The sequence below is a fragment of the Eptatretus burgeri genome, chromosome 2 (genome assembly GCF_056783735.1).
Source record: "Eptatretus burgeri isolate ZD-2024b chromosome 2, Ebu_testis_v1, whole genome shotgun sequence".
Lineage (NCBI taxonomy): Eukaryota > Metazoa > Chordata > Myxini > Myxiniformes > Myxinidae > Eptatretus > Eptatretus burgeri.
Genome location: NC_140962.1, coordinates 71,891,363 through 71,918,928, shown reverse-complemented (window position 1 = coordinate 71,918,928; position 27,566 = coordinate 71,891,363). Strand labels below are relative to the sequence as shown.

Sequence of the window (27,566 nt, the reverse complement as noted above, 5' to 3'; positions counted from 1 at the left end):
GGTGTGAGTGAGAGTGAGGGTGTGGTGTGAGAGAATGTGTGAGTGTATGAGTGATAGAGAGTGTGAGTGAGAGTGAGAGCGAGTGTGAGTGAGTGTGCGAGAATGTGAATGTGAGAGAATGTGAGAGTGTGAGAGAGTGAGTGTGTGTGAGAGTGAGTGAATATGAGTGAGTGAGAGTGAGAGTGAGAGAGTGTGAGTGAGTGAGTGAGAGGGTGAGATTGAGTGAATGTGAGAGCGAGAGAGTGTGAGTGAGTGAGTGAGAGAATGAGAGTGAGTGTGAGAGAGAGAGAGTGAGTGAGAGTGTGAGTGAGTGTGAGAGAGTGAGAGTGGGTGTGACAGTGAGAGTGTGAGTGAGTGAGAGTGAGAGAATGAGAGTGAGTGGGTGAGAGTGTGAGAGAGTGAGAGTGGGTGTGACAGTGAGAGTGTGATAGTGTGAGAGTGAGAGAATGTGAGTGTGTGAGTGAGTGATTGTGTGAGAGTGAGAGAGTGAATGAATGAGTATGAGAGTGAGTGAGTGTGTGAGAGTGAGTGAGTGATTGTGTGAGTGTGAGAGAATGTGAGAGTGAGTATGAGAGTGAGAGTGTGTGAGTCAGAGTGAGAGTGAGAGTGAGAGAATGAGAGTGAGTGTGAGAGAGTGAGAGTGGGTGTGAGAGTGTGAGTGTGAGTGAGTGAGTGTGAGAGAGTGAGAGTGGGAGTGACAGTGAGTGAGTGTGAGAGTGAGAGAATGTGAGTGTGAGTGTGAGAGTGAGAGTGAGTGTGCGAGAATGAGAGTGAGTGTGTGTGAGTGAGAGAGAGAGGGAGAGAGAGAGTGAGAGAGAGAGAGAGAGTGAGAGAGAGAGTGAGTGTGTGTGAGTGAGAGTTTGAGTGAGTGATTGTGAGATTGTTAGTGTGTGAGTGTGAGAGAGTATAAGAGTGTGAGAGAGTGAGAGTGGGTGTGAGAGTGGGTGAGAGTGAGTGAGTGTGAGAGAGTGAGTGAGTGTGAGAGAGTGAGTGAGTGTGAGAGAGAGTGAGAGTGTGAGAGAGTGAGTCTGAGTGAGTGTGAGAGAGAGGGAGAGTGAGAGTGTGAGTGAGTGTGTGATTGTGTGAGAGTGAGTATGAGAGTGTGTGAGTGGAAAGAGTGAGAGAGTGAGAGTGGGTGTGACAGTGAGAGAGAGAGAGAGAGAGAGAGAGAGAGAGAGAGAGAGAGAGAGAGAGAGAGAGAGAGAGAGAGAGAGAGAGAGTGAGAGAGAGGGTGTGAGTGTGAGAGAGAGTGTGGGTGAGTGAGTGAGTGTGTGAGTGTGTGTGAGAGAGTGAGAGTGAGAGAATGTGAGAGTGAGTGAGGGTGTGAGTGAGAGTGAGGGTGTGTGTGTGAGAGAATGTGAGACTGAGTGTGAGTGAGAGAGAGTGTGTGAGTGTGCGAGTGAGTGTGAGAGAGAGTGAGAGTGTGAATGAGTGAGTCTGAGTGAGTGTGTGAGAGTGAGAGAATGAGAGTGAGTGTGAGTGAGAGAGTGTGAAAGTGAGTGAGTGAGTGAGAGTGTGAGAGTGTTAGTGTGTGAGTGTGAGAGAGTGAGAGTGAATGTGAATGTGAGAGAGTGAGAGTGAGGGTGTGATGTGTGAGAGTGTGTGAGTGAGGGTGTGATGTGTGAGAGTGTGAGAGTGAGAGCAAGTGTGAGTGAGTGAGTGAGTGTGTGAGAATGTGAGTGTGAGTGAGAGAGTGAGAGAATGTGAGAGTGAGTGAGAGAATGTGAGAGTGAGTGAGAGAATGTGAGAGTGAGAGTGTGTGAGTGTGAGTGTGTGTGAGAGTGAGTGAATGTGAGAGAGAGAGTGAGAGTGAGTGAATGTGAGAGTGAGATTGGGTGTGAGAGTGAGTGAGAGAATGTGAGAGTGAGTGTGTGTGTGTGTGAGTGAGTGAGAGTGAGAGAATGTGAGAGTGAGAGTGAGAGTGTGTGTGTGAGTGTGAGAGTGAGAGTGTGTGAGTGTGAGTGTGTGTGAGAGTGAGTGAATGTGAGAGAGAGAGTGAGAGTGAGTGAATGTGAGAGTGAGTGAGAGAATGTGAGAGTGAGTGTGTGTGTGTGAGTGAGTGAGAGTGAGAGAATGTGAGAGTGAGAGTGAGAGTGTGTGTGTGAGTGTGAGAGTGAGAGTGAATGTGAGAGTGAGTGTGAGTGTGAGAGAGGGAGAGAGTGTGAGTGTGTGAGTGAGAGTGTGAGTGTGTGAGTGAGAGTGAGAGTGAGAATGTGTGTGAATCTGAGAGTGTGAGAGAGAGGGAGAGTGAGAGTGAGTGAGTGTGAGAGAGTGAGTGAGTGTGCGAGTGCGAGAGTGAGTGAGAGTGTGAGAGTGAGCATGTGAGTGAGAGTGTGAGAGAGTTAGAGAGTGAGAGTGAATGTGAGAGAGTGAGACTGAATGTGAGAGAGTGAGAGTGAATGTGAGATAGTAAGAGTGAATGTGAGAGAGTAAGAGTGAATGTGAGAGAGAGAGAGTGTGAGAGAGAGAGAGTGTGAGAGAGAGAGTGTGTGAGAGAGAGTGACTGTGTGTGAGAGAGTGACTGTGTGTGAGAGAGAGTGAGTGTGTGTGAGAGAGAGAGTGTGTGAGTGTGAGAGAGAGTGAGTGTGTGTGAGAGAGAGTGAGTGTGTGTGAGAGAGAGAGTGTGTGAGTGTGAGAGAGAGTGAGTGTGTGTGAGAGAGAGTGAGTGTGTGTGAGAGAGAGTGAGTGTGTGTGAGAGAGAGTGAGTGTGAGTGAGTGAGAGAGTGTGTGAGTGAGATAATGTGAGTGGGTGAGTGTTAGTGTGTGAGTGTGAGTGAGAGTGAGTGAATGTGAGAGCGTGAGAGTGAGTGAGAATGTGAGAGTGAGTGAGAATGTGAGAGTGAGTGAGAGAGAGTGAGAGTGTGAGAGTGTGAGAGTGTGAGAGTGTGAGAGTGTGAGAGTGTGAGTGAGTGTGAGAGTGTTAGTGTGTGAGTGTGTGAGTGTGTGAGAGTGAGTGAATGTGAGTGAGAGTGTGAATGTGAGAGAGTGAGAGTGAGTGTGAGAATGAGTGAAAGTGAGTGAGAGAGTGTGTGAGTGTGTGTGAGTGAGTGAGAGAGAGTGAGTTTGAGTGTGAGTGAGAGAGAGTGAGTTTGAGTGTGAGTGAGAGTGAGTGAGAGTGAGTGAGAGTGAGTGAGAGTGAGTGAGAGTGAGTGAGTGTGAAAGAGAGAGAGAGTGTGAGAGTGTGAGAGAGTGTGAGTGAGAGTGTGAGTGAGTGTGAGAGAGTGAGACAGTTCGAGAGACGGATGGGTGTGGGTGGGAGGGGAGTTCGAAGAGAAAAAAAATGTTATGCTTTATGAACAAAACACACACACACACACACACACACACACACACACACACACACACACACACACACACACACACACACACACACACACACACACACACACACACACACACACACACACACACACACACACACACACACACTTCATGCTTGGCGGATATCAGCAATTCTTCAGGAAACGGCAGATTGGAGTCAGTGTGATTTCCGACTGCAGTTTGTATTGTATTCAACCCAAAAACCTCGAGTCGCTTTCACCCTTGTTATGGGCGAATGAAAAAAAAACTAATTATAAAAACAACGTTGCATCATTGATCTTTTTAACAGCTGTCAATCGTCATGCGACGGATGGAAAAAAAACAAAAACATTAGGCTCTGTTATTTAGAAAACACGTTAATATGGCAAACATCTCGGAAATCAGGTGCTATCAAATGTGTTGTTGCGGTTGAGGAAATTTGCAAAGCACCATTCAGGTCCCGTAGGTGAGATATCTCTGTAAGTACATGTGTCGTTCGCCCCAAACCCGTTGTTTGGAGGGAATAAATGTGATTCATTCGGGCTGTGACCCTTTGAGATAGTCGTTTTTCTGTTCTATCTTTATTTTGAACCAACCACGTCTCAACCTCCATCACACAACAACCACCAACCACAACGCCACTTCACAACAACAACGCCAACAGCCACGACCTTTACCTTCACAACTCGCTCCAGCAAACATCGCATCACCACCATTCCAAACGTCGCCATAGCCATAAACCACCACAATAAACCCTCCACCACTTTCACCTCTCCTTCTGCGGCCATTCCCGCACCACTTGTGAGCACCGAGCCTCTGGCTGTCCTGGACTCGTACTGGACGCGCGCCGAACCGCGAGTGCAAAGTGCGGCCTTTCCGAGGAGAATTCGGATCAGGAATGATACACGCCCACTTCTGATCCGTCCAATCAGCAAGCGCGGGGCGGTTTGGCCCCGCCTCCAGGCGCGTAGGAGTAGAATCGGGATATGCAAATTCGAGGATCAGGGGAGACTCACGCCCCTTTTCCTCCGTCCAATGGGCGAGCGTGGCTCCACCCCCGAGCTCGTTCTGATCCAGAAATTTGCATATGGGTTCTCCTGCCGGCCTATAAAGTGCCGGGCGCGGGGCGAATCTGAGGCAGTCAGTTTGGGAAGAGTCAGTCTGGAGAGGTCGGAGAGCCGAGTGGAGCTCGCAGTCTGTCGGGGTTCAGAGTCTGTCAGGGAGCTGCAGAGAGGGGAAGCCTGGAGCTTGGAGCGCGGTCGAGTCGGGTTGGAGCGCGGAGTGAGTCGGGAGGCGAGGGCGTACAGGTGGTTTGCTGCAGTCGGCTGAGGAGAATTGCAGAGGAGACCGTATAGCTCGGGTCCGAGGCAAGGAAGACGGCGGTCGGCGACAAGCTCGCAGTGGAGTCGCTCGTCGCGGGACCCAAGCAAGCCAGCTGTCCTCTTTCCCCAGAGCATCAACAATTCCCCCCTTTTTTCCCCCCCACGCTGAGATAGTGCGAAAAGGGGGCCCCGTTCCCACCCCACTCCAAGCAGTGCCAATGAAACTCGCGAAGGAGCGTGGAGTCGGGGCGCCGCCGCGCCACCACATTGGCGGCTCATCACAAAGACACGGGTAGGATCCACCCGGTCTCGTGGACCTGACCGCTCTTTCAGGTCCCGTGCAAATATAGGCCCACAGGCCCAGTCTGCCCCCTTGTCTTTGAGGGTGGCCCTTTTCTTTTGCTTTTGAGTAAATGTGTTGTTGGCGCCGTCTGTAAAGTAAAACTGTGTAAATGTTGCCGTGTGCTCGCGTAGTCGGTAGTAGATCTGCATTGTTGTGTTTCTTTTGTTGCATTTGCTGTAGGTGCATAATTGTTGTAATTGTATATGTGTGCTCTCTGTGTGCCGCGGAATAAATGTGCATCATGTTGAACTGTTTTCCCGTTTCGCTTCGTCTTTTCTTTAATTGAATCTCCATCTTGCTTCACATAAAGGGTTGGTAGTGGGCTTAATACGCCCGATAATTAATCGGAACCGTCGAGGCCGACGATAACACCACTCGGTTATCCCGCTAGTACGGAACGGGTCACTTCAGTGGCCCGTGTCTGGAGTCGACCTGCGGCGAGGTGCGATCGCCCGGTCTACCCTCCGCGTGGGTACTTAGGTCGGTCGAGTTTGGCGAACAACCCTATCCCACGCGGGGGGCCGATTGGCACGATCGTGGTGAGGCCAAAAGGCCCACCCGTGACTAGCTCCCGGCGTTAGTCCGAGAGGGTCACGACAGAATTGTCCGTCCGGTGGGCCACGTGCCGCGATTCGAGTTACGTGGCCGTTCGCACGCCGACGGGCGCGAATTCGCAACAGTATTTTGCTTTGAAACTCACAAAGAGAAACCATATAACCTTTGTAAATCATGTACCTCCACCTTGTAGCAACTGCCGACTGTACATCCCGATCGGGACATTATCAGTACCACGATCGACTGTAGGGCACTCGGCAAGTGGCTTCAGCACTCAAGCAAGCCCTCCAATTCAATTGGTTTATAAGGAACTGGCCAGGCTGTGCCTGCATACCACATGGGATCCCTTTAACTTTAAAGCCGGTGTTTACCGCATCCACAGCAGTTAAACTTGAGGGGGAGCACTCGGTAGAGTGCAAAACCTCCGCCGCCAATACTGCTTGGTCACTCAAGTGAACCTGATATCCTATTCATTCAATTTGACGTCAACAGTGCTCACAGAGTTATAGTTTGCAACTTTCCCTTTTACTTTTAACTTTTACATACTCAATTCATTCGTCATTTCTCGATTCCTTGAGACAGAAATTGATTTTACGTGGGTATATCCACCTGAAGTTCCAAAGTCAGCCGCAATTATAATTTTGGCATGTTTTTTTGTTGGAAATCACTAATAACATGTAGAAATGCAAAAAAAAAATCGAAATTTTGTTGAAAAAAAAAGTTGCAAATTTTTTTTTCTCCAACAATTTTTTTTGGGGGGGGGGCAGGGGGGGCAGGGGGGGTTTGGAAATCACTTAAAACATGTAGAAATGCAAAAAAAAAAAAAAATTCGAATATTTTTTCAGAATGGCCGCCATAGCGGCGATATTGGATTTTGGACCAAGTCCAAAATCTAATGGCATGATCCTTGGACCATACCTAATCCCCCCACCAAGTTTCGTCGAAATCCGTGGAGGAGTTTTTCCATAATACTGTTCACAAACAAACAAACAAACAGAAAGGGGTGAAAACAGTAACCTCCGATCTTCGATGGCGGAGGTTAATAAATTAAATGAATTCATTCAAATAATGACTTTATCCAAGAGTTTCTGTTTTACGTAGAACAACCCTGGACACATCACAAAGTTTAACCGCCTGTGAAAAAACATTGCAGATTATAATCCGCCACGTTTCGCATTGTCTGTGCATGCGTCACGTGGTACGTTGGTTCATGGTCCACGCAAAAGTTCGAACTTTATTTTAAAACGTCTGTTTGGCACCAGATTTCCTTTGAGTCCCTGTAGAGCACCTCGCGAAACCTCCGAAAATAGACACAGATCTGGCAGACGCAGTGGATAAGCAGTCCCTCTCGGGGAGTGGGACTGCGCAGGGCGCAAGGTCAATAGTGAATGCATTAAATCGTACAGTGTCCCTTAAAGGTCCATCTCGGTTATTTGAAATTGAATGCATTTATCTTTTGAAAAAGGCGTTTTTTCCGGACTTTCACACAATTTGTTGCAGTCGAGTCTGAATCTGCGTCGGCGACTATAAAAAAAAAGTGGAAATAGGAATCAAATTGGAGTTAAGAAAGGCCATGAGGCCACCTATAACATTCGAGCAGCCTCACATTCCCCATACAAAATTTCTATATGACCAAAATGAATCAAATTTCAACATTTTCACAGAAATAGTTTCAGTCATATCTGAAACTCCATTAGCAAATACCAAAAGTGAAAACAGAAATCGAATAAAATTTAGACAAAGTCATGAAGCCGCTTGGAAGCATATGGAAGCTCCTCAGCTTACGTTGCTTTGTACATAAATCCACAATACGATGTAAAAACGTTAAAAAAAAAACTAATTTTCACAAACCTTGCTGCAATCGAGTGTTAAGCTACCTTAGCGACTGTGAAAAGTGAAAAGAGAAATTGAATTAAAGTTCAAATCAATGTGATGCCGCTCAAAGTAAAAACCAGCTACATAGTACATTCTTAAGAGAAAATCCTTTCCCACGTCACAAAACACGATGGTTAAAGCATTCATATGCATTGTGCAATCATATAATCTAACTGCTTATGACATCAAACATGTAGTGAAATGCATGACTTCTGTGAAAGAGTTCATTTAGACATCTTTATTCAAAGAAAGCCGGCGTGGCCTTGCATCTATCCGAGGTCTGACCCACGATACCATCAGCTAGGTCCGTACTTAAACATTAATAACTCGACCACTACATATATATATATATATATATATATATATATATATATATATATATATATATATATATATATATATATATATATATATACACACAGCTATTCATAGGGATTGAACATCAGGCATTCGATGATATCCGAAAGGAAAATGAAAAAAAAGATTTTGAGCACTATCGTGAAGAAATCATTGCGGCCTGTTCCAAGTCAAGGCATGGTTGAGCAGGCCAAAAAAACATAGCGAATTCAGACCCCAGCAAGAGAACCCAGTATATGCCTTAAGACCCGAGAGAGTGACGTGGCCGAGGATCGCCTGATGAAGGATATAATTAAATAAGGCCATTAATTATCTTCAAAAGGGGTGTTTTAATTAACCCAAACACCCAATTTTCACTCATGCACTTCCTTGAAGTTCCCTTAGGATACATGAAAAGTTTCAGGTTGCTCAGTTTCATGGTTTTGGAGTTGTGGACACACACAAACACACACACACACACACACACACACACACACACACACACACACACACACACACACACACACACACACACACACACACACACACTTATTAGTGTAGTTGTCTGGCAACAGATAGAAGCACACCAACATCTCACTGTAGAGGATGTAGACATATAGTTCAAAATTCGACATCCTTAACGAACAGGATGGGATGGGACAAAGCATACCAAAACCAGCTGACAATGCTCTAAAGTCTAAACACACTCCTTTATTCTCCAGAAAATACATAGAAAACAACATAATGGATCAGAAATTTGCATTAGTACAGCTGAGCCACCAGTCACACCAATACAGAACTATCTGATGTATGGACAGTCTCTTAGATTATGCTCTTATAAATGTTTGGTGGATGATCCCCGTTCCCACCACAAATGGGATCACGGTTTCTTAACCCCCATTCACATCAACGGAAAGGTCCATATCAGTACCAAGAAGCACAAGAGTGGCTTTTGATGTGAAGAGAGTAGTGTAGTTTTATGGCGGAGCAGTTTTACACCGCAATCTGCTCTGCTTCAACAACGTAGTAGTACCGGAGAAACGGCGACGTGAATGTTATCACTCCACATCGAGTCGAGGAGCCATTCAGAGTTCATTCTACACCAACCCGCATGCATGCCACTAGCTCGGTGATGTCCGAGCTACATGTGACTGGTAACCAAGCAATAAATACGGAGACAGTCCGGTCGATGTGAATTGGTCCCAGCTAATTTGATACGCTGATTTCAAGGTGATGTGAATGGGTTTATGCTGACATGCTACTCCATTGCAGCACCGGAGTATGATCCGGAGCGTTGATGTGAAGAGGGCTCTTGAGATTACAATTGGTGTTGGGGGTGAGAGAGTGTACATGTACCCAGATGCCCCAGAAAGACCCATCCAGCATACAAGCCAAGACCATCACAAATATCAACTCGAAGGGTAAGCAGTGGAGCACCACGTAATGCCTGATCCACAAGAACATATCGGGCCCAATACATTTTTGAAATTTGCTATACCAAAAAATATATCGTTTTTGGCCCCGTCTCTCAATGGTGAAGAATCACTTTGAAAATTAAATAATTCTCGTATCCGGATCCGGATCCGGATCCTAGAATTAAATAATTCTCGTATCCGGATCCGGATCCGGATCCTCACCAAAATTGAATCAATTTGTCCTTGTCACACACCCAAAGTGTCCACCAAGTTTCGTCCGAATCCATCCACAACTTTTTGAGATATCACGAGAGATATCATTTTTGGCCTGATCTCACAATGGTGAAGAATCATTTCAAAAATTCTAGTAGTTGGATCTGGATCCAGATCTTCATCAAAATCTAATCAGTTTATCCATGTCACAAACCCAACCTGCCCACCATCCATTCATCCAGATCTGTCCACAACTTTTTTAGATATCCAGCACACACACAGAGACAGAGACAGAGACAGAGACAGAGACAGAGACAGAGACAGAGACAGAGACAGAGACAGAGACAGAGAGAGAGAGAGAGAGAGAGAGAGAGAGAGAGAGAGAGAGAGAGAGAGAGAGAGAGAGAGAGAGAGAGAGAGAGAGAGACAAACAGACAGAACAAGAGAAGATGTCGTGCAGAGCACGATACTTGCAAAATCCATAAAACAAATGCGACTTCAAAAATAATTGCTGGTTGAATTAAATGCCAAATATGCAACTCTTCTTCAAATTTCAAGTCAATCAGATGAAAATTCACAATTTTAGAAATTCTACCGATATCCTTTTGGCCAAAGATGACCTCAAAAATAATTGGTGGTTGAATCCAGTGACCTGATATGCAAATCCTCTTCAAATTTCAAGTCAATGAGACAAAAATTGAAGATTTTAGAAATACCTCCTGAGTTGCTGACCTGAGTCTGGTGTTGGCTTAGTGTTTAGGGTGGCTTGGGATCCTAGGGTCCTGAGTTCGATCCCCGTTGGCCGCTGAATGAATACACCAGTGGGTTGACTCAGCCTGTCATCCTTCTGAGGTTGGCGAAATGAGTACCAGTGTGTACTGGTCGAGGGGCACTGCATCAGCGACACAGTCGCGCTTCCAAGAAATGATAGCTACCCCGGCAGCTAAGCTGCCATATGCAAGAAGAAGAAGAAGAAGTTGTTGACCTTGGGCCTATGTTGACCTCAAAAATAATTCATTGGTTGAATTCAGTGAACTGACACATACATATGCATCAAATCAAACATACATACAACAAATCAAGTCAATCGGATGAAAATTGAGAATTTTAGAAATAACTTATTAGTTGTTGACCTTGGACTTATTGCTGACCTTTTGGTCAATGTTGACCTCAAAAATAATTGGCTGGTTGAATTCATTGACCTGAAATATAAATCCTCTTCAAATTTCAAAGTCAATCGGATGAAAATTGAGGATTTTAGAAATCTCACCGAAGTTGTTGACCTTTTGACCTCAACAACAATAGGTTTCTTCCTTATGACAAACTCTACCATGTGGTGAAGTTTCATGAAGATTGGTTTAAAATTGTGACCTGTAGGCAATAGACACACAGACAGAGACAGAATAACAAAATCGACTCACCAATATACTGGTAAAATCTTCGATTTTGCAAGTTACAAACAAACAGACAGAAAGGGATGAAAACATAACCTTCACCTTCGGTGGAGGAGGTAATAAACCACTGCTTTAAAAGCAGAACTAAACAATAATGTTCCTAATCAAATGTACAGTACAGTAGGGATGAAACAAATTCATACATAGGAGTTTTATAAAATCTATCAGACAATCAGGAATAGACAGCCACTGTAGCTCGTGGTACATTGGTACAGCAACCGCTCCAATTACTCCCACCTTCTTGGGTCAGCCCGCGAAAATTTTGGCCCAAATCTTTCAAGAACCACCTGGCCAAGCCTGACGTTTGACTGAAAGTGGCTGGAATTAAAAATTTCGTTCAGGGTGCCGGCGATAGCTTGCTAACTCTTCACGAAAGACACCGTGGGATCTTTAACGTCCAATAACTATTGTTGGCGGACAGGACACCCAGCTTAACGTCCATCCAAGGGATGGTGCACGCACACAGTGATTCCTGCGAAACCCCAATATAACAGTTTATAATCGGGTAGGAAATCAAACCCAGGTTAAGCAGCTCAAAGGCACGTGTCTTACCCCTCCACCATCCTATCAGCATTAATTTTTGCTGTACAGTGAATGTTCATCCACCATCTTGCATTCATGCATGTACAGTGCTGCGTGCCTGTGCTGGGCTACATTTGCACTGAACCTTCGCCTTGTTTGCTGTTTTATCTATCCTGCAGAGAAAGAAAGCGAGGTTGAAAAGACTGTGGAGATGATCCATAGTAGATCTCCCAAAGCAAAGCACTCCTTGTGCCAAAAGCCTGAGATGAGCAAAGTACCATACTCAAAGGCACAGTTGTACTACTTCAGCAGTAGTACAAGCACCACACAAGGGAATCTCAGACTACAAAAGAATCAGTGAAAAGGGTTGAGCTTTAGGGGAAGTTGGTGGTGTAGTGGGGCAGATAGGCAAATCAATTGTGCAATTCATGACTAAAGCATGAAAGTTCTAATATACCATCTACATACCATAAGGTTTCTTTTCAGACGTGGAGCCATTCTGTGTTTGACCTTTAATGACCTCAAACATTGCAGATAACTGTTTTTTACCATCCCATCCTTCATTATAAACATGTTGAACGATGTAAACAATGCATTTTTATTCCAATAAAGATGTGTATATATCCTACAGAGTGTTTGTGGTTAATTTCAGGTACTTTGATGATCTAAATCATTTAATTTTCATTGGTCCAACACATTTCAATATGATATTTTCACGCAAAATCATCTTAGATTGCGCTAACACTATTTATGCTTTGTGTGTTTCAGATAGCCTGTCAGACTCATCCTGGAGGTTCTGTTAACAGCTATCCTTAGATTATAGAACTGTTTAACAACTGGTGGTGGCAAGCCTGAAGAAACTATATTCACAGGGTAGTGTAGGATGCTGTCACCATGTCAAAACGCCATGTCTTGATAGATCCAACTCAACCTTGCAGCACATCCAAGCAACCCAAGCCACCTTGCCCAACTAACTGGAAGCTTTGTATTCTTTGCCAAACAAACATGGGAAGCCTTGCAGTGTCCAGCCAAATCCAGCAAGAAACCTGTGGGTAGCGGTTATGTGTCATTGGCAAAGGACCTCCTCCAGTTTCAGGACATTGGCCACATGCCGACTGAGCTGAATCTGGACACATTGGACGATGGAGGTGGCGTAGAGGCCACGCTGATTGCACACAGTGCTCTGTGGCATAAAACCTGCCGGTTAAAGTACAACCAAACAAAGCTTCAGCGACTAGTACAGCGGAGTTCAAGTGGTGGTTCGACTGTTCACACACGGTCTGCTCACAGCCACGTGAAGCTCACAGAGCCTGTGTGTTTCTTCTGCAATGAGTCAGCTGGCTCTGAAGGCCTACATGAAGCGTCAACCAAACAGATAGACACAAATGTTCGGAAGTGTGCCTTTGAGCTGGAGGACACGGAGCTGCTGGCCAAACTTGCCCCCGGGGACATGATTGCCCTCGACGCCAAGCATCACCGCAACTGCCTCCGCATTCTCTACAACAGAGCCAGACAAGCTGCCTCCAAGGATGAGCATGGGGATGAGGCTCGTCTGCATGGCATCGCCTTTGCTGAGTTGGTGGCATTCATGGAGGACACGCGTGGTGACGATTGTGCTCCTGTTTTCAAGCTGGCAGACCTGGGTGACCTGTACAAGGTCCGACTGGAACAGCTGGGTGCCACAGTGGAGACTCGGATTCATACCACCAGATTGAAGATCTGACTCGTGTCTGCCTTCCTTGACCTAAGAGCACATTCACAAGGGAGAAACACACTTCTGACGTTTGCAGAAGACATTGGAGATGCTCTCAGGAAGGCCTGTGACCATGATAGTGATGCCATGCATTTGGTGCGCGCAGCACAGGTGGTGCGCAAAGAGATGTTTGACACCAAGTTTGCCTTTTATGGATCATTCCCATCCGAATGTCAGAAAGCAGCGGTTCCACCAACACTCTTGGCTCTGGTGAACATGATTCAGGATGGGGCCAACATCAAACACCAGACCCAGCTGGTGGACACAGCCACCACAACTGCCGCCCCAACAGTGTCACAGCTGCTGGTCTTCAACAGTGTCAAACATGCATGGGCAGTGAAGTCATCAAGCACCTTGCGTCACAGCCGTGACCGTGAAACTCCACTTCCACTCTACATTGCACTGAAAGTCCATGCTGTCACATGCAAGAGGGGGCTCATTGACACACTCTTCCATCTCGGGATGTGTGTCTCGTATGACCGCCTCCTACAAGTGTCATCTGACATTGCCAATGGAGTTTGCCAACGCTTCAGGATGGAAGATGTTGTGCAGAAAGGGAGCACAAAAGTGACCATACGCACGGCCGACACTGATGTCCTGGTATTGGCTGTGGCTGCATTCCTGAAGATAAATCCGGAAGAAATGTGGATAGCACTTGGTGCTGGCGTCAGTTTCAGGTACATTGGTGTACACAAAGTGGTTGGCAAGCTGGATCCAAGAACCTGTGCCACTCTCCCAGTCTTCCATGCAATCACAGGATTCGACACTGTCTCTGCATTCGGCGGCAGGGGAAAGAAGACTGCCTGGGACTCGTGGACGGCTCTCCCTGAAGTGACTGAGGCCTTGGAAGAGCTCTCACGAGTGCCAGGTGCTGTGAGCGAGCTGTCCATGTCACTAGTGGAGCACTTAGTGGTGCTGATGTACGACAGAACCAGCGACACCATGGAGGTAAATGAAGCGAGGAAACAGCTCTTCACTCAGAAGTCCAGGACCCTGGAGAATATCCTACCCACACAGGCTGCTCTGAGGCAACACATCATGCATGTCACCTACCAGGCCAACATCTGGAACCAGGTGTTAGTTCCTGGCCCTGAGCTTGCAAGCCCTTCTGATTGGGGATGGGTAAAGGATGCAAGAGGATGGCAGCCACTCTGGACCATCCTTCCAGAAGCATCATAATCCTGCTACGAACTGATACACTGTGGGTGCAAGCAGGGGTGCACTGGGCGCTGCAAGTGCAACAAGGCAGCCCTCATGTGCACTGCCCTGTGCTCATGTTCAGGAGACTGTGAGATCATCTACAGAGGACAAACATGGACAAACATGGCCTGAACTATATTACTATCACCCTGTCCATCACTATTCTTCAGATAATTGATACAGATGCATACATGTTAAACTTGTTTAATCCAGCCTAAATAAACACCGGCTGAGGTCATTGTTTGCATATAAAATGTAACCTGTAGGATATATGTGGAGTTTAAGTAAGAGGTATGTGCAGCAACAGGTAAAATAGCTTTTAAAAAAGTGGTGTATATTGAGGTTTTTCCTGCGATAATGCCAAAAATGAAGATTTTTCATTGTACAAGGTCAATGACCTCTCATAGGGCTCAGAAGTCAAATCTGAAGTGGCTCCACGTCTGAAAATAAACTTTATGGTATATACAAACACTGCTGAAAATTTCATGCTTTAGTCATAAAATGCACAATACATTCCATATATGAGGTTATCTGCCCCACTAGTGGTGGTGTGGAGTTTGAGTCGGTTGTTGCGGGAAGGGCAGGAGGAGTAGGTATCATGATGTGGTTTATTGATCTTGCACGGAGTATGTAGACATTTCCCAGCTATAACACACTGCCGTTGGTTTAATTTTGGGCCAACATCAGCACTGCCATTGTGGCATTGTCCCAAGGTAATCTTGTCCATAAAGGGCCAATGTTGGCAAAACATTGCTTGGTTGAGGTGGCCCAACACTAGCTCGACATTGCTTTGACACCAATTATATACTGTTATGCCATTTGTCCAACACTGGAACAGTGTTGGCCATTCTTCCAATGCTTTTACGCCTTGTGGCTGACGTTAATTGGACTGATCTTGGCAAATAGATGTAACTTTTGGAATGAATAACTAGTTTGCAGGTGAAGGTGTCTCGATCTGCACGGGCGGACAGGTAGAACAATGGATGAATTCAACAGGACATTGATTGAGGTATGCGAACCACCATGGGAAACAAGGAGAAGCTGACGTTTCTGACGTTAACTCAAATCAGCTTCACCTTGCTTTCCATGGCAGTTAGCATACCTCAATCAACGCCCTCATGATTTCATCCATCATATTCGTTTCGAAGTTTCATGACCTTTTTACTTATGAAATCTAAAGATTTCGTAAGTATATTGATGACTTCCGTCATCTGTTTGTGTGTTTGTGTGTTTGTTTGTCGGCACGATAACTCGAGAACGGAAGAAGTTCTAACTTCACTCATTGCATTCATGCATTGTACAGTGTCCTTGTCACACACCAACAGTGAGACCAACGTAGAGGCGATATTGCAATGTCAAATTACACCACGTGATTCAGGAGGGTGATGGCTAGTGCTGATTAGATTTTGGTCAAAATCGGTCAAAGGTCAAGGTCACAGTGAGGTCAAACATTCGATTTTTGATGGTTTGGTACAGAATCATCGTACAAACTTCAGGTTTGCATCGCTACCTTCTCTTGAGACAGCTTTTATTAGACAAGGTCAGAGGTCAAGTTGACGATTTCGAAAGTACCAGTCTATGACTGCTTGTTTATTTATTCGTGTGCAGCCTGTGGCTGCTTGGCTGCATTATTTTCTAGGAGCATGGCTGTGCCGCTGATGCAATGCCCGTTATCAGTAAGCTGGTACTCAATTTGCCGACCTCGGAAGGATGATAGGCTGAGTCAACCTTCCTGGTGTTAATTCAACGTTTAGAAAGGAGCTTGAACTCAAGACCCTAATATCTTAAGCAAGCCACCCTAACCGTTAATCCAACACCAGGCTTCTTATGAGCTAATAATTCAATTAAACTTGAGCCATCTGTTTAAAAACCTTGGATTATCCCTGAGATTCTTCTTGGAAATGCCCTGATAAGTGTAAAACTTGTAGGTCCATTGACTTGAGATACTTGTTGGGTCACTGTATGTGTGGTGAGGCTTAAAAGTTTTCACTCTTTAAACTGCACTTCGTCGTGAAGCTAACAGGTTGCTCTGCAATCCAATGTATATACCATGAAAATAGAGAGAGTCAGAGTGTGATCTTGACAGATCTATGAAGCCCCAGTTCCATGTTTAGCTTTGCTTTATTGTACAACTTATTGTCATGTTCATTAACTAGCTTAAGTATGTAGATCATCTGAATGAGAATGTGTATACTGTGTAATGTCATATTTATCCCAGTGAGAAAAATGCTGAGCAACTGTAGGACTCTATTGTGTCATGGCGACTGTCTCACAATGAGCCCTCTGCTGTGTAACCATTTGCAGGTGATTACCGGTACGTAGCACAAATAGATAACAAGAGAGTGTAGAAGCAAGAACAGGAGGTAATTGGTGAGTAAGGTATAAAGGAACAATGAAATCAAAGAGAACAAAAGGTATCATGATGCTGTTATTGGGAGACTCAGGAACACCAAGTAATTCAGATGGTTCGAGAGCTTACCGTTGAAATAGGCAAAGACAGTGAAGGTTCTGGAATACTTGGCCATATCTTGTCTCTGATCCTGAAAAATAATTAAAAAAAAAACACAAGACAGCCCCAGTTGTCAAGGCAGTAAATATGTTGTAGATAGAAGACGATGGATATTTGCAAGTCATAAAGACTTGAAGCAAAGGAAAACAAACAGTATCTTGGAATTAAAAAGTTGGACAGCTACACAAACAAGAAAATATGAGGGTTGTGAGGACTTTTTTATTTTCTTAAGTTTTGCAAGTTAGGCCACATAAATTGGGCGGAGGTTGTGCGTGTTTGGGCTGAGGACGCGCAGGTTTGGGCGGAGGACGCGCGGGTTTGGGCGGAGGACGCGCGGGTTTGGGATATCTTACAAGTTCAGGAAAAGAAGTGAGTTTAACATGCTCGGTCAATTTCTGCAAAATATGTGAGTTGAGAGATTTGTAAAATGTACTTGTGGAAACCCATTCTTGATGTACAAAGAAACAGTGTTAATTACCTTGGAGTTTTGTAAGAGAAGGTCTTCAACAGAATGACTAATACCGCAACTACAATGATGGGCAGCATGATGTAAAGAATTGTCCCTCGTTTGGCTGCAAACATCACATATAAATTCATTCTATGCTTATTGCAATAAGATAATTAATTGTTTATTACACAATACTGCACAAGGTTTTAGATATTTATCACGAGAACAAAATGTCACCAGCACAAAAATACAAGCATAGGAAAACATACTTAAGTAACCACTCCCAATGTTCTCAAAAGGTACTTCAGGGTTTATAACTCTGCCAAGTAGTGAGTGCTGCCAAGCAAGACGACTACTGAGCATGTGTCATTCAGACAGACCTCTCCCTGTGGAGCATAGTTTGGAATTGGACTCTATTTTATGACGAATCTAATTGTCAGGTCAAGCCAGATTAGATCTTTGACTTGCTACAGGTACCAGGTAAACCTGTACTAATCTGTTTCATGGTCTGGTTATCGGTGATTAAACCGTCTCCTCCACCAGGAAACCTGGTGGAGGGTGTATGGACACCCAGCAGGATTAAAAACAAAACCTGTCAAAGGGCGGAGGAGCTCCTTGTGAGCCAACGGCCATCCTTTTATAGTGCCCAACTGTGTCTCTGGACGTCCTCCTGCAGTTGGGTTACTTTTTATTTTTAGAGGTTGGTGACAGGATTTGCACTCTGGCCACCATAAAACACTTCATTCTGCAAAACCCACAAATGCAAAGAAAACTGAAAACCCACTCCGTGGGAGTACCTCCTGTGCTGCTGCCCTTCGCAGGGCAGCTCACCGGATGACAGGATTGGAGCAAAGCATTCGGAACCCCCATTCCTTGATAGGAGGAAAAGCATGGGGTAAAATTCCTGGGTCACATTGCAGTGGTGTGTGGTGGAGTGATGCTGAGGTGTCTTCCACCAGACGGCGTCTCCTTGGGTTAACCTGAGGCGGTCCCTTCAGGTGGATTTCCGGAATGTCCTCCCCCTAAGAGAGGATGATCACCTGTCTGTTATCATCGAAGCTCAAGCGTTTGAATATTGTTATTGCAGCACTCTGAGGTTCGGAGACCGGATAGTGGCGAGATCATGGCGGGTGGTGACCCCTACTATTGGTCTGGTCACCGTGATGGTTACCATGCCCAAGGAGTTGCTACAGCTGTATCAAATAAGCTGACTCCAACATATATCAACGAGCGTATTCTGAGACTAAGGATTCGTCACTCCTTCAGTGTAATTTACCTGGTCTCTATAATGCTCCGACTGAGGTGAGTGATCTCACTGTGAAGGACACATTCTACGCCACGCTCGAGTCTGTGGTTGATCAGTGCCCCAGACGAGATACACTTCTAGTCTTGGAATATTTCAAAGCATCGACTGGAACTGATAGGGATGGTTATGAGACATGAATTATTTTATTTTTTTGTATACATTGTCGAGGCTCATATGAGAGCTAACACACAACACACAGCAAGGGGGGCATGAGACAAGAGGGATGAGAGCCGGGAGAGGGAAGGACAAAACAGTGGGGAACAGAGACATTAGGAGATCTGTGGAAGGTGTGGGGGATGGGGAACACAGGGTATGCAAGATGGACATTACAGGGACTTTCAGGAAGGAAAGCAGGAGATTTGAAGGACGTGGGTTTGGGGTGGATTAACGGGGGTAGAAAAGATCAAGGTTTTGGATGGGGGAAGATAAGAGGTGGTGGTGAACGGCTGTTTTGAAGACCTGGATGGAAGAATGGGATTGAAGAGAGTGTGGGAGTTTATTCCAAAGGCGGGAAAAAAGGAATGAAAAAAAAGAGAGGAATTTCCACCCTGCAGAAATATGGGGGAGGAGGGGCATATCGCAGACAGAGCAGGGGGGTGGGGGCAGACCAGAGAGGATACGGTAGAAGATAGAAAGACCACCGACCTGCCTGCGGTGAAAAAGTGAGAGGAACGGGAGATACCAATGATCCTAAATGCCTTGGATTCCAGAGCGTGAAGCCGAGAAAGGTGAGAGGCAGGAGCACCAGCCCAGAGGGGAGAGCAATACTCCATCAGGCTGTGGATGAAAGCTTTGTATGTGGTCAGGAGCTTAGGTGTGCCAAGGAAGGACTACGCACAGTGGAGGATTCCCAGTCGGCGACTGGCTTTGGAGGTCAAGTTGGAAATGTGGCTTTCCCTGGAAATATCATGGCAGATCGTGAGACCCAGAAGCTTGAATAAGAGGACTTCTTTCAGAGGATTGTTGAGAAAGTAGATTGGGGGCTGGGGGGGGGGTGGTTCTAAATGGTCCTTTTGGAGAGACATAGCGAGAGTGTGAGATTTGTCAGGATTGAAAGACATGTTCCACGTATTGGGCCAGGTTGTGATTTTATCCAAATCTGCTGAGAGCGAAGAAGCTGCTGCTTGCCGGTCTGAGGGATGACAGATGGTTCGGCAGAGGGTGGAGTCATCAGCAAAGAGATAAAGAGGATTTTCCAGAGAGTCGGAGAGATTGCAATAAAGGCGAATTTAGAGAATGGAGAGAAGAAACTTTGTAACAGTAAGACTCTTTCGACAAGTTTGAAGGAAAGGTCGAATTGAGAGCAGTCTGTTGAAATAGAAAAAGAGTAGTGAATTATGATACAGCAATGAGAACCACACATGTAAAAGAGGAAGATGAAGCATTATAAGAGATCGTTATTATTATTATTGTTATTTGTTTTTTTGATCGAGATTGTATAAGCTAGGTGAGGGAAAGGTTGAAGAAAAAATTGAGGTGAATGGTAAATTTGGATTGGTAAGCGCAGAGGGTACAAACTGATCATGCGGCTACAGGAGGTGTGTCGTTAAAATTGAATTTATTTATTTATTAGTTTGTTTCTTGATTGATTTTTAAAAGGGTTGCATAAGATTCAGAAAATGAAAGGTTGAAGTGAAGTCGTGGAGGTGTATGGTGAATTTGGATCGGTAAACGTAGAGTGAAGCTGATGGATCAATGAAAAGTACCAGGAAGAGGGTAGAGAGACGCGTGGTTTCAGGAGGCATATCGATAGAAAGGATACAAGGATTTATTATTTTTTTTAAATTGATTTTTGAAGATCAAGTAGGATTAGGGAATGGGGGGTTGCAGGAAGACATCGTGAAGGTGATGGTGAGGGGGGTCAGCTAAAATAAAAGAAAGATGGTGTGCCGGCAGAAGGAAGAAGGAGAAGAAAAAAAAGAAGGATCGGTACTCGTGGGTATGGAGGGAGAAAGGGTTGTTGTTTTTATTTAAATTTAAGATAAGAAACAGAGGGTGTAGTTGGAAGGGAATGGATGGGGGGGGGGCATTGGGAAAAGTGGGGAAAATAGAAATTGATGGTAGTAGGGAGAGAATACAAATAAAAACGAGGAAACAGCGAGACGGGAAGGACGGGTCAGCCTCAAGGAACCCGATAAGACAAGGTCGACGAAAACTCACAAAATAGAACGATTTTTGAAACAAAACTGAACTCGGAACACACAGAAGACATGTAGGTGAGAAAATAAACAGTTAAAACCTGACCAGAAACTTAACTTTGAGAAAGTCGGCAGAGACCCCTGAGAGAAGCTGCCGCCACCCCAAACCCAGAACCAGAGATCAAACCAGAACCGAAGTGTTGGTCCCCATGGGTCTGGAACTGTGAACCAGAATAGCACTAAGTTCCTTGACTTTACAAGAAGTCATGGAATTAGGGTGGCTGGTTCATGGTTTCAGCGCCCACAAGCTCATCGCTGGATTTGGTATTCCTATGCTGGTGGTGTGGCAAAGAAGAGTGACCATGTGCTCGTTGATGGTCACTGGAGGATGATCCAGAACTGCAGAGTCGACCAGAGTGCTCGGTTCCTCAATACCTCAATACCACAGGCTTGTTGCAGCAACTCTGAAGTTGCAGCTCAAATCCGGGAGAACCTTCCCAGCAGGCTGGTATCTTCCGAGCCGAGGATGGATGTTGACAAGCTCAAGGATGAGAGGGCAGCTGAGGAGTTTGCGAATAGGCTGTGGGGATTTGGTGGTCTGGGTGCTTTGGGGAATCCTGTTGTGGAGTGCCTTCAAGACCACCATCTTTGATGTTACTGGTGGATGTCTTAGAACTCAACGTAGGGCGAAGAAGAATTTTATCTCTCAAGGGACATTGGACACCTTTGACCAGAGTCACAGGGCCAGGCTTAATGGCAGAGTTGAGCTGTTCAGGGAGTTGAGGCATAAAACTGGACGTGTGCTGGAGGTGGAAAAGGAGGCCTATGTGCGAGGATTGTGTGAGGGGGTAGAGCATCACCTGTGGTCAAGTGATTCGTGTGTTGCTTACAGGAGAATTTTCACACTGCGTTTCTCCAAGCCCATCCCACATTGTACTGTAGTTAGAGCAGAGGGTGGTGGTCTCTTCACAGAGGAGTCCAAAGTGAAGGAAGGCCTGCTGGGTTAGTTACTTTGAGCAGCTGAACCAGGCTGATCCAGCAGCTGTTGAGTTGGATGTCAGGGGTGTTCCCATCCCTCTTGTTGACCCTACAATCAACTGTGATCCACCTTCATTTATGAAAACACAGGCTGCGGTGAACTGGTTGAAATGGGGTTAAGCTACTGGGATCTGTGGCATCCATGCTGAACATCTTAAGGCTGGTGGAAATGCTGCACTCATGTCGTTGCATGCAGTTCTGTGCTCTGCCTGGAACACAGGCGTCATCCCAACTGACAGGAAGAGGAGCCTTGTTGTCCCTCTCTGGAAAGGAAAGGGTGACCGCCAGGACTGCAACAACTACTGAGTGGTCACGCTGCTCAGTGAAGGGCAAGGTCTCTGCTCGGATAATTCTTGATTGGGTTCGCCACTATCGGCTTGAGCACCAGCACCCAGAGCAGTCAGGCTTTACATCAAAGAGGTCAACGATTGACCGTATACTTGCTCTTCAGATCCTCACCGAATGCAGAAGAGAGTTTCAGCAGGGGCTGTTTGCAGCCTATGTTGATCTCTGCAAAGCATTCAGTTCAGTGAATCGAGATACCCCCTGGAGGATTTTTCATCTTTATGGGGAGCCACCATAGCTGATCAATGTGATGTTCGAACTATACTCTGGTACTGAGAGTGCTGTGACATGTGGTGATACCATCTCTGACTTATTTCCATTTTGTTACTGGAGTTTGTCAGGGGTGTATACTGGTCCCCACACTTTTCAGCACTTGGATGGGCTGTATTCTGGGGAGTATGTCAGAGAGATCAAGCTGTGGTTCATCGTTTGGGAATGTTAAGATCTCTGACCTTGATTTCGCAGATGATAGTCATCTTTGCGGACACTCTGGATATCCTTTTGGGGGCTCTCGAGGTGCTGAATGAGGAGTCGGAGCCGCTGGGATTACGGGTTTCCTGGATCAAAATTAAGATCCAGGCTTTCAATGATATCTTAGATGCTATCTTGTCTGTACCAGTTTGTGGTGAGGATGTTGAGGTCACGGAGAGATTCACTTACATTGGCAGGGATATTCATGTCTCTGCTGGCTGTGAGCCAGAGATGAATAGACGTCTCGGTCGGGCCTGGGGAGTCATGGATTCACTGGATCATGGGGTGTGGCGCTGTCGGTACCTGTGCAGGAGGACAAAGGTCCAGGTCTTCAGGTCCTCGGTGCTTCCAGTCTTGCTCTGCGGATGTGAGATTTGGACTCTGACCAGAGATCTGAGAAGGAAACTATATTCCTTTGGTTCCAGGTCTCTTCAGAGAATCCTTGGTTTTCGCTGGTCGGACTGTGTCGAACGAGTGGTTGCTGAGAGCACATGAGAGACTCAAATGAGATTTGTTACTTACATAGTCTGTGAGCGTCAGCTGTGGCTGTGTGGACATGTGGCTCGTTTTCCTGATGCTGATCCTGCTCACCAAATTCTCTCAGCGAGGAGGCCAATGGGCCGACCACGTGCCTCATGGTTGCAGCAGGTTGATCAGCATCTCAAGAAGATTGAGATGGGTCAGGCATGGCCAGATGGAGGCTCCTGCAGTACCAGTGAAAAGTGGATGCAGCGACGCGCTGCTCCTGCGCATGCTCCCATACCTGACCTGATCTGACGTGACGTGATATATATCGTTTTTGGCCCTATCTCTCAATAGTGAAGAATCACTTTAAAAATTCTAGGCATCGGATCTGGATCTGGATGCTCACCAAAATCTTATCAGTTCGTCCTTGTCACACACCCAACCTGCCCACCAAATTCCATTCGGACGTGTGCGGTGGCCGAATATTGCTCAAAATACTGCCAAAAGCCTGATTTATACACAATGTGAATAACTGGGATGACAGGAGCAAAGGATAAAAACAGGTTTAAACTGGAGAGGATGGAAAAGAAAAAAAGAAAAGAAAGAAACGGGGGGGGGGGGCATTTGGGGATTGATAAGATGGTGGGAGGGAAGCATGGGGAATGAAGGGGAGCAGGGGAGGAAACCAGTCAGTGGGATGGGTGGCTTGCTGTGTCAGCAAGCAGGCAGACCTTTGGGCAGATGGAGGCACAGGAATAGGCCAGGGCATGTGGTGATGAGGCACGAGATGCTCGTGCTGGGGTAGAACAGGCTTCTGCTGTCTGGGGCCCATGTTCATTTCCTCTTTTCTTGGCACTGTTCTCTTACTTTTTTTCTCTATAACAGCTACTTGCATACCCGCATGCACTTCATCTTACATAGCCACGTGCATGGCAGAGTTATCTGTACTACCTTATATGGCGCAACCCTCTCCGCTTGGAGGTATCAGTTCCTCAGGCTTCATGCTCGGGTGTGGGGCAGAAGCGAGGTCAAGCAGCTCAGCGGGGATAGAAAGAGGGATGAGTAAGGGGGTATGTGATCATAAAAAAGGGAGGGGGGAACAGGTATACATCGACTTGCAGGTAGACCTGCAGCTTAGAAATAACGGTCAGTCACACACGTATCCAAGATGATACCCTTCCAGCCAAGAAGGGCCAAAAGTACAGATAGAACCATGATGGCTCTTCTTTCCATAGATACACGATTACAATTTCAAAACAATATTAAATTTGGCCACTTGGGGGCGCTTTATTAAAGTCGGTTCATGTGTGGTCTCACTCACTCAGACACACACGCATACACAGTGAGACTTAGGAGGGCTCTGTTCCACATTCTGAAACATGCACATACAAACACACAAACACACAATTACACGACCCTCTTCCATCCCTTCGGGAGCGGGTGAAACTAAACCCAATACCCTCCGACTTCTCAAAGTTTGGCATTCTTTGGGATTAAAATGCCATTCTCACTCAGAAGAATAATACTTGTATTAATGGCTCCCTAAATCAACAGGCAGAAGCATGTTGCATTTTATACTAGAGCCACAAATGATAAGTTTTGGGAAGTGTGGTACAGTATAGTACAGTACAGCATAGTAATAGTACAATGTGGTACATTGTGGCTGGTACAGTACCTGGGCGGCTTTTGAAAGTGAGAATCGTTGATGGACCAAGACCGCCTGCTGTTTCTGCCCAAACAGTCAGGTTGTAAGAGGTTCCAGGAGTTGACAAGGTTAAATCTACCCGACCATGATGGGTAACTGTTTCTGGATTCATGGAGAGTTTTAGGTGGAAGATATTGGATTGGGATGACAGGAGGCATAAACAAATTGTATTAATATCAGGATGATCAAAGAGGTAATATAAATGGAGTGGAGATATATTGAAAAAAAAATTAGATACCTCTCTCCTTTGTGCCTGCTCCTTCAAGTAACAGTTGAAATCCAGAGAGGAAGCCACGACAAAACTTCACATCAACTGGTTCGATCAGAAGTTGCAATGAATTTTGGGTAACATCCAGGAGCGACACTTTCGGGCTGACTACAGGAGCTGGAGGAGACATAATAAAATAATTTAGTCACGACAAGGAGAAAATGTCAGGAAGAAAAAGATACAATAAACATTAAAGGAGTGGGACATTGAACCTTATCTCACTAACACGAAATCTTTTCATTCATTGGTGTCTCAATAAGTCATTTGCTGTCAACTGATGCTTATAAGTGGCTTACGCTTGCGTAGAGTTAATCAATAGCATTCATTCAGCCTACCAAAAAGGCTAAAGAACAGCAGGTGTATTAATATTTGGTAAGTGAAATATAATCTTTTATTTTGTTTATATTTTTAAATAGGATATACCATCATGTATAACTAACTGTACCCACCATTAAAGCACAACAAAACAAAGAGGACAAAAAGTGAGTACCTTCTTCTTCAAGGTAAGCAAGTGCTTCGTACACAAGACTATCAAATCTTCGATGTCTGGCAAACACTCTGATCTCATATTGCTGTCCTTCTCGGAGCCCAGACACTGCCAGAACACACAGACATCAAATTTGTTGGATAACTCAGTGTAATTACATTACTGGACCAACTACATTAACCTTTCAACCTCTGTTGTCCATCTCTTTCATGAACCTTGATCTCTGCATTTAAAAACACCTTTAAAAATTATTCATCCGACATACAAAAGTTTGGCAAAATCATGAAAGGGTGAAATGACGTGTGAAATGACGTGTGAATTGATACGTGAAATGACACGTTAAATGACACTGGAATGACATGTGAATTGATATGTGAAACGACATGTTAAATGACACTGAAATGACATGTGAATTGATGCGTGAAATGACACGTTAAATGACACTGGAATGACATGTGAATTGACACGTGAAACGACACGTTAAATGACACGTTAAATGACACGTTAAATGACACTGGAATGACATGTGAATTGATACGTGAAACGACACATTAAATGACACTGAAATGACATGTGAAATGATACGTGAAACAACACATTAAATGACACTGAAATGACATGTTAATTGATAAGTGAAACAACACGTTAAATGACACTGAAATGACATTTTGAAATGACACGTTAAATGACACTGAAATGACATGTGAATTGATACGTGAAACAACACGTTAAATGACACTGGAATGACATGTGAATTGATACGTGAAACGACACGTTAAATGACACTGAAATGACATGTGAAATGATACGTGAAACAACACATTAAATGACACTGAAATGACATGTGAATTGATAAGTGAAACAACACGTTAAATGACACTTAAATGACATTTTGAAATGACACTGAAATGACATGTGAATTGATACGTGAAACCACACGTTAAATGACACTGAAATGACATGTGAATTGATACATGAAATGACATTGAAATGACGCGTGAAATGATTCGTGAAATGATGCGTGAAATGACACTGAATTGACACGTGAAATGTCACGTTAAATGACACTGAAATTACATGTGAATTGATACGTGAAATGACGTGTGAAATGACGCGTGAAATGATACGTAAAATATGTGAAATGACGCGTGAAATGATACGTAAAATATGTGAAATGACACGTGAAATATGTAAAATATGTGAAATGACACGTGAAATGACGCGTGAAATGACACGCGAAATGACACGCGAAATGACACTGAAATGATACGTGAAACGATATGTAAAATATGTGAAATGACACGTGAAATGATATGTAAAATATGTGAAATGATATGTGAAATGACACGTGAAATGATATTGTTACGGCTGTGGAAATTCGCAATACACCATAAAGGGTCCTTAGATCAGTTATGACGCTAAGTTCATGTGTCTTAAGTCCACACCTGTTGTGTAGGGGGAATATGTGTGATTCATCCGGGCTGCGACGCTTTGAGTCAGCCATTTTTCTTTCTCTATCGTTATTTTGGACCATTAAGCCGCCAACAACTCGAACACCACCACCTTCGCCTCTTTACCTCCACAACTCCATCCCGCAAACATCGCTTCACCGCCATTCCCAAACGACACCCGCCAAACACCAAACCACCACAGCAAACCCCCCACCACCTTCGCCGTTCTCCTTATACAACCAACAACCACACCACCTGTCAACACCGAACGTCGTGCTGTCCAGGGCCCGTTCGGTGATTCTTGCCGAACGCGTCAAGCCACAAGTGCACATGGATCCTTTCGGGAGAGAGAAGCGGATCAGGAAGGCTTCACGCCCCTTTTCTTCCATCCAATGACTGAGCATCGGGTGGCATGGCCCCGCCTCCGAACCCGCTGTGAATGCGTTCCTTTTCGGAGGGGAAATCGGATCAGGGGAAGCTCACGCCCCTTTTTGCCCGACCAATGGCTGAACGTCGGGTGGCGTGGCCCCGCCTCCAAGCGCGTTTTGATCCGCGAATCTGCATACAAGCTCCTCCCCTGGTCTATAAAGACGCGAGAACAACGCAGCTCGTGTATAAAAGAAAGGGGTGCAGAAAGTGGCGCTAGT

General features: G+C 45.3%; 1 protein-coding gene and 1 pseudogene across 16 annotated transcripts in view; one reads left to right on the top strand and one right to left on the bottom strand.

Annotated features, from left to right (window-relative positions):
* Positions 1 to 27,566, bottom strand: part of LOC147032292 (leukemia inhibitory factor receptor-like) — a 121,555-nt gene that overhangs the window by 32,061 nt on the left and 61,928 nt on the right. For 12 of the 15 annotated variants that reach the window (XM_085869766.1, XM_085869772.1, XM_085869763.1 and 9 more), the window contains 5 exons: positions 25,472 to 25,576; positions 24,952 to 25,098; positions 24,684 to 24,815; positions 17,276 to 17,369; positions 16,768 to 16,828 (listed from right to left, as the gene is read on the bottom strand). In XM_085869766.1, coding sequence (XP_085725892.1) covers positions 16,768 to 16,828; positions 17,276 to 17,369; positions 24,684 to 24,815; positions 24,952 to 25,098; positions 25,472 to 25,576 — 539 coding nt within the window. Of the gene's footprint in view, positions 1 to 10,091; positions 10,308 to 10,629; positions 10,731 to 16,767; positions 16,829 to 17,275; positions 17,370 to 18,042; positions 18,268 to 24,683; positions 24,816 to 24,951; positions 25,099 to 25,471; positions 25,577 to 27,566 lie in introns of those variants that run through there. The other 3 variants (XM_085869774.1, XM_085869773.1, XM_085869777.1) reach the window with 3 other exon arrangements.
* Positions 8,955 to 14,267, top strand: LOC147032293 (uncharacterized; annotated as a pseudogene). Its single transcript, XR_015052518.1, has 2 exons — positions 8,955 to 9,152; positions 11,515 to 14,267. The product of XR_015052518.1 is annotated as an uncharacterized LOC147032293 (transcript).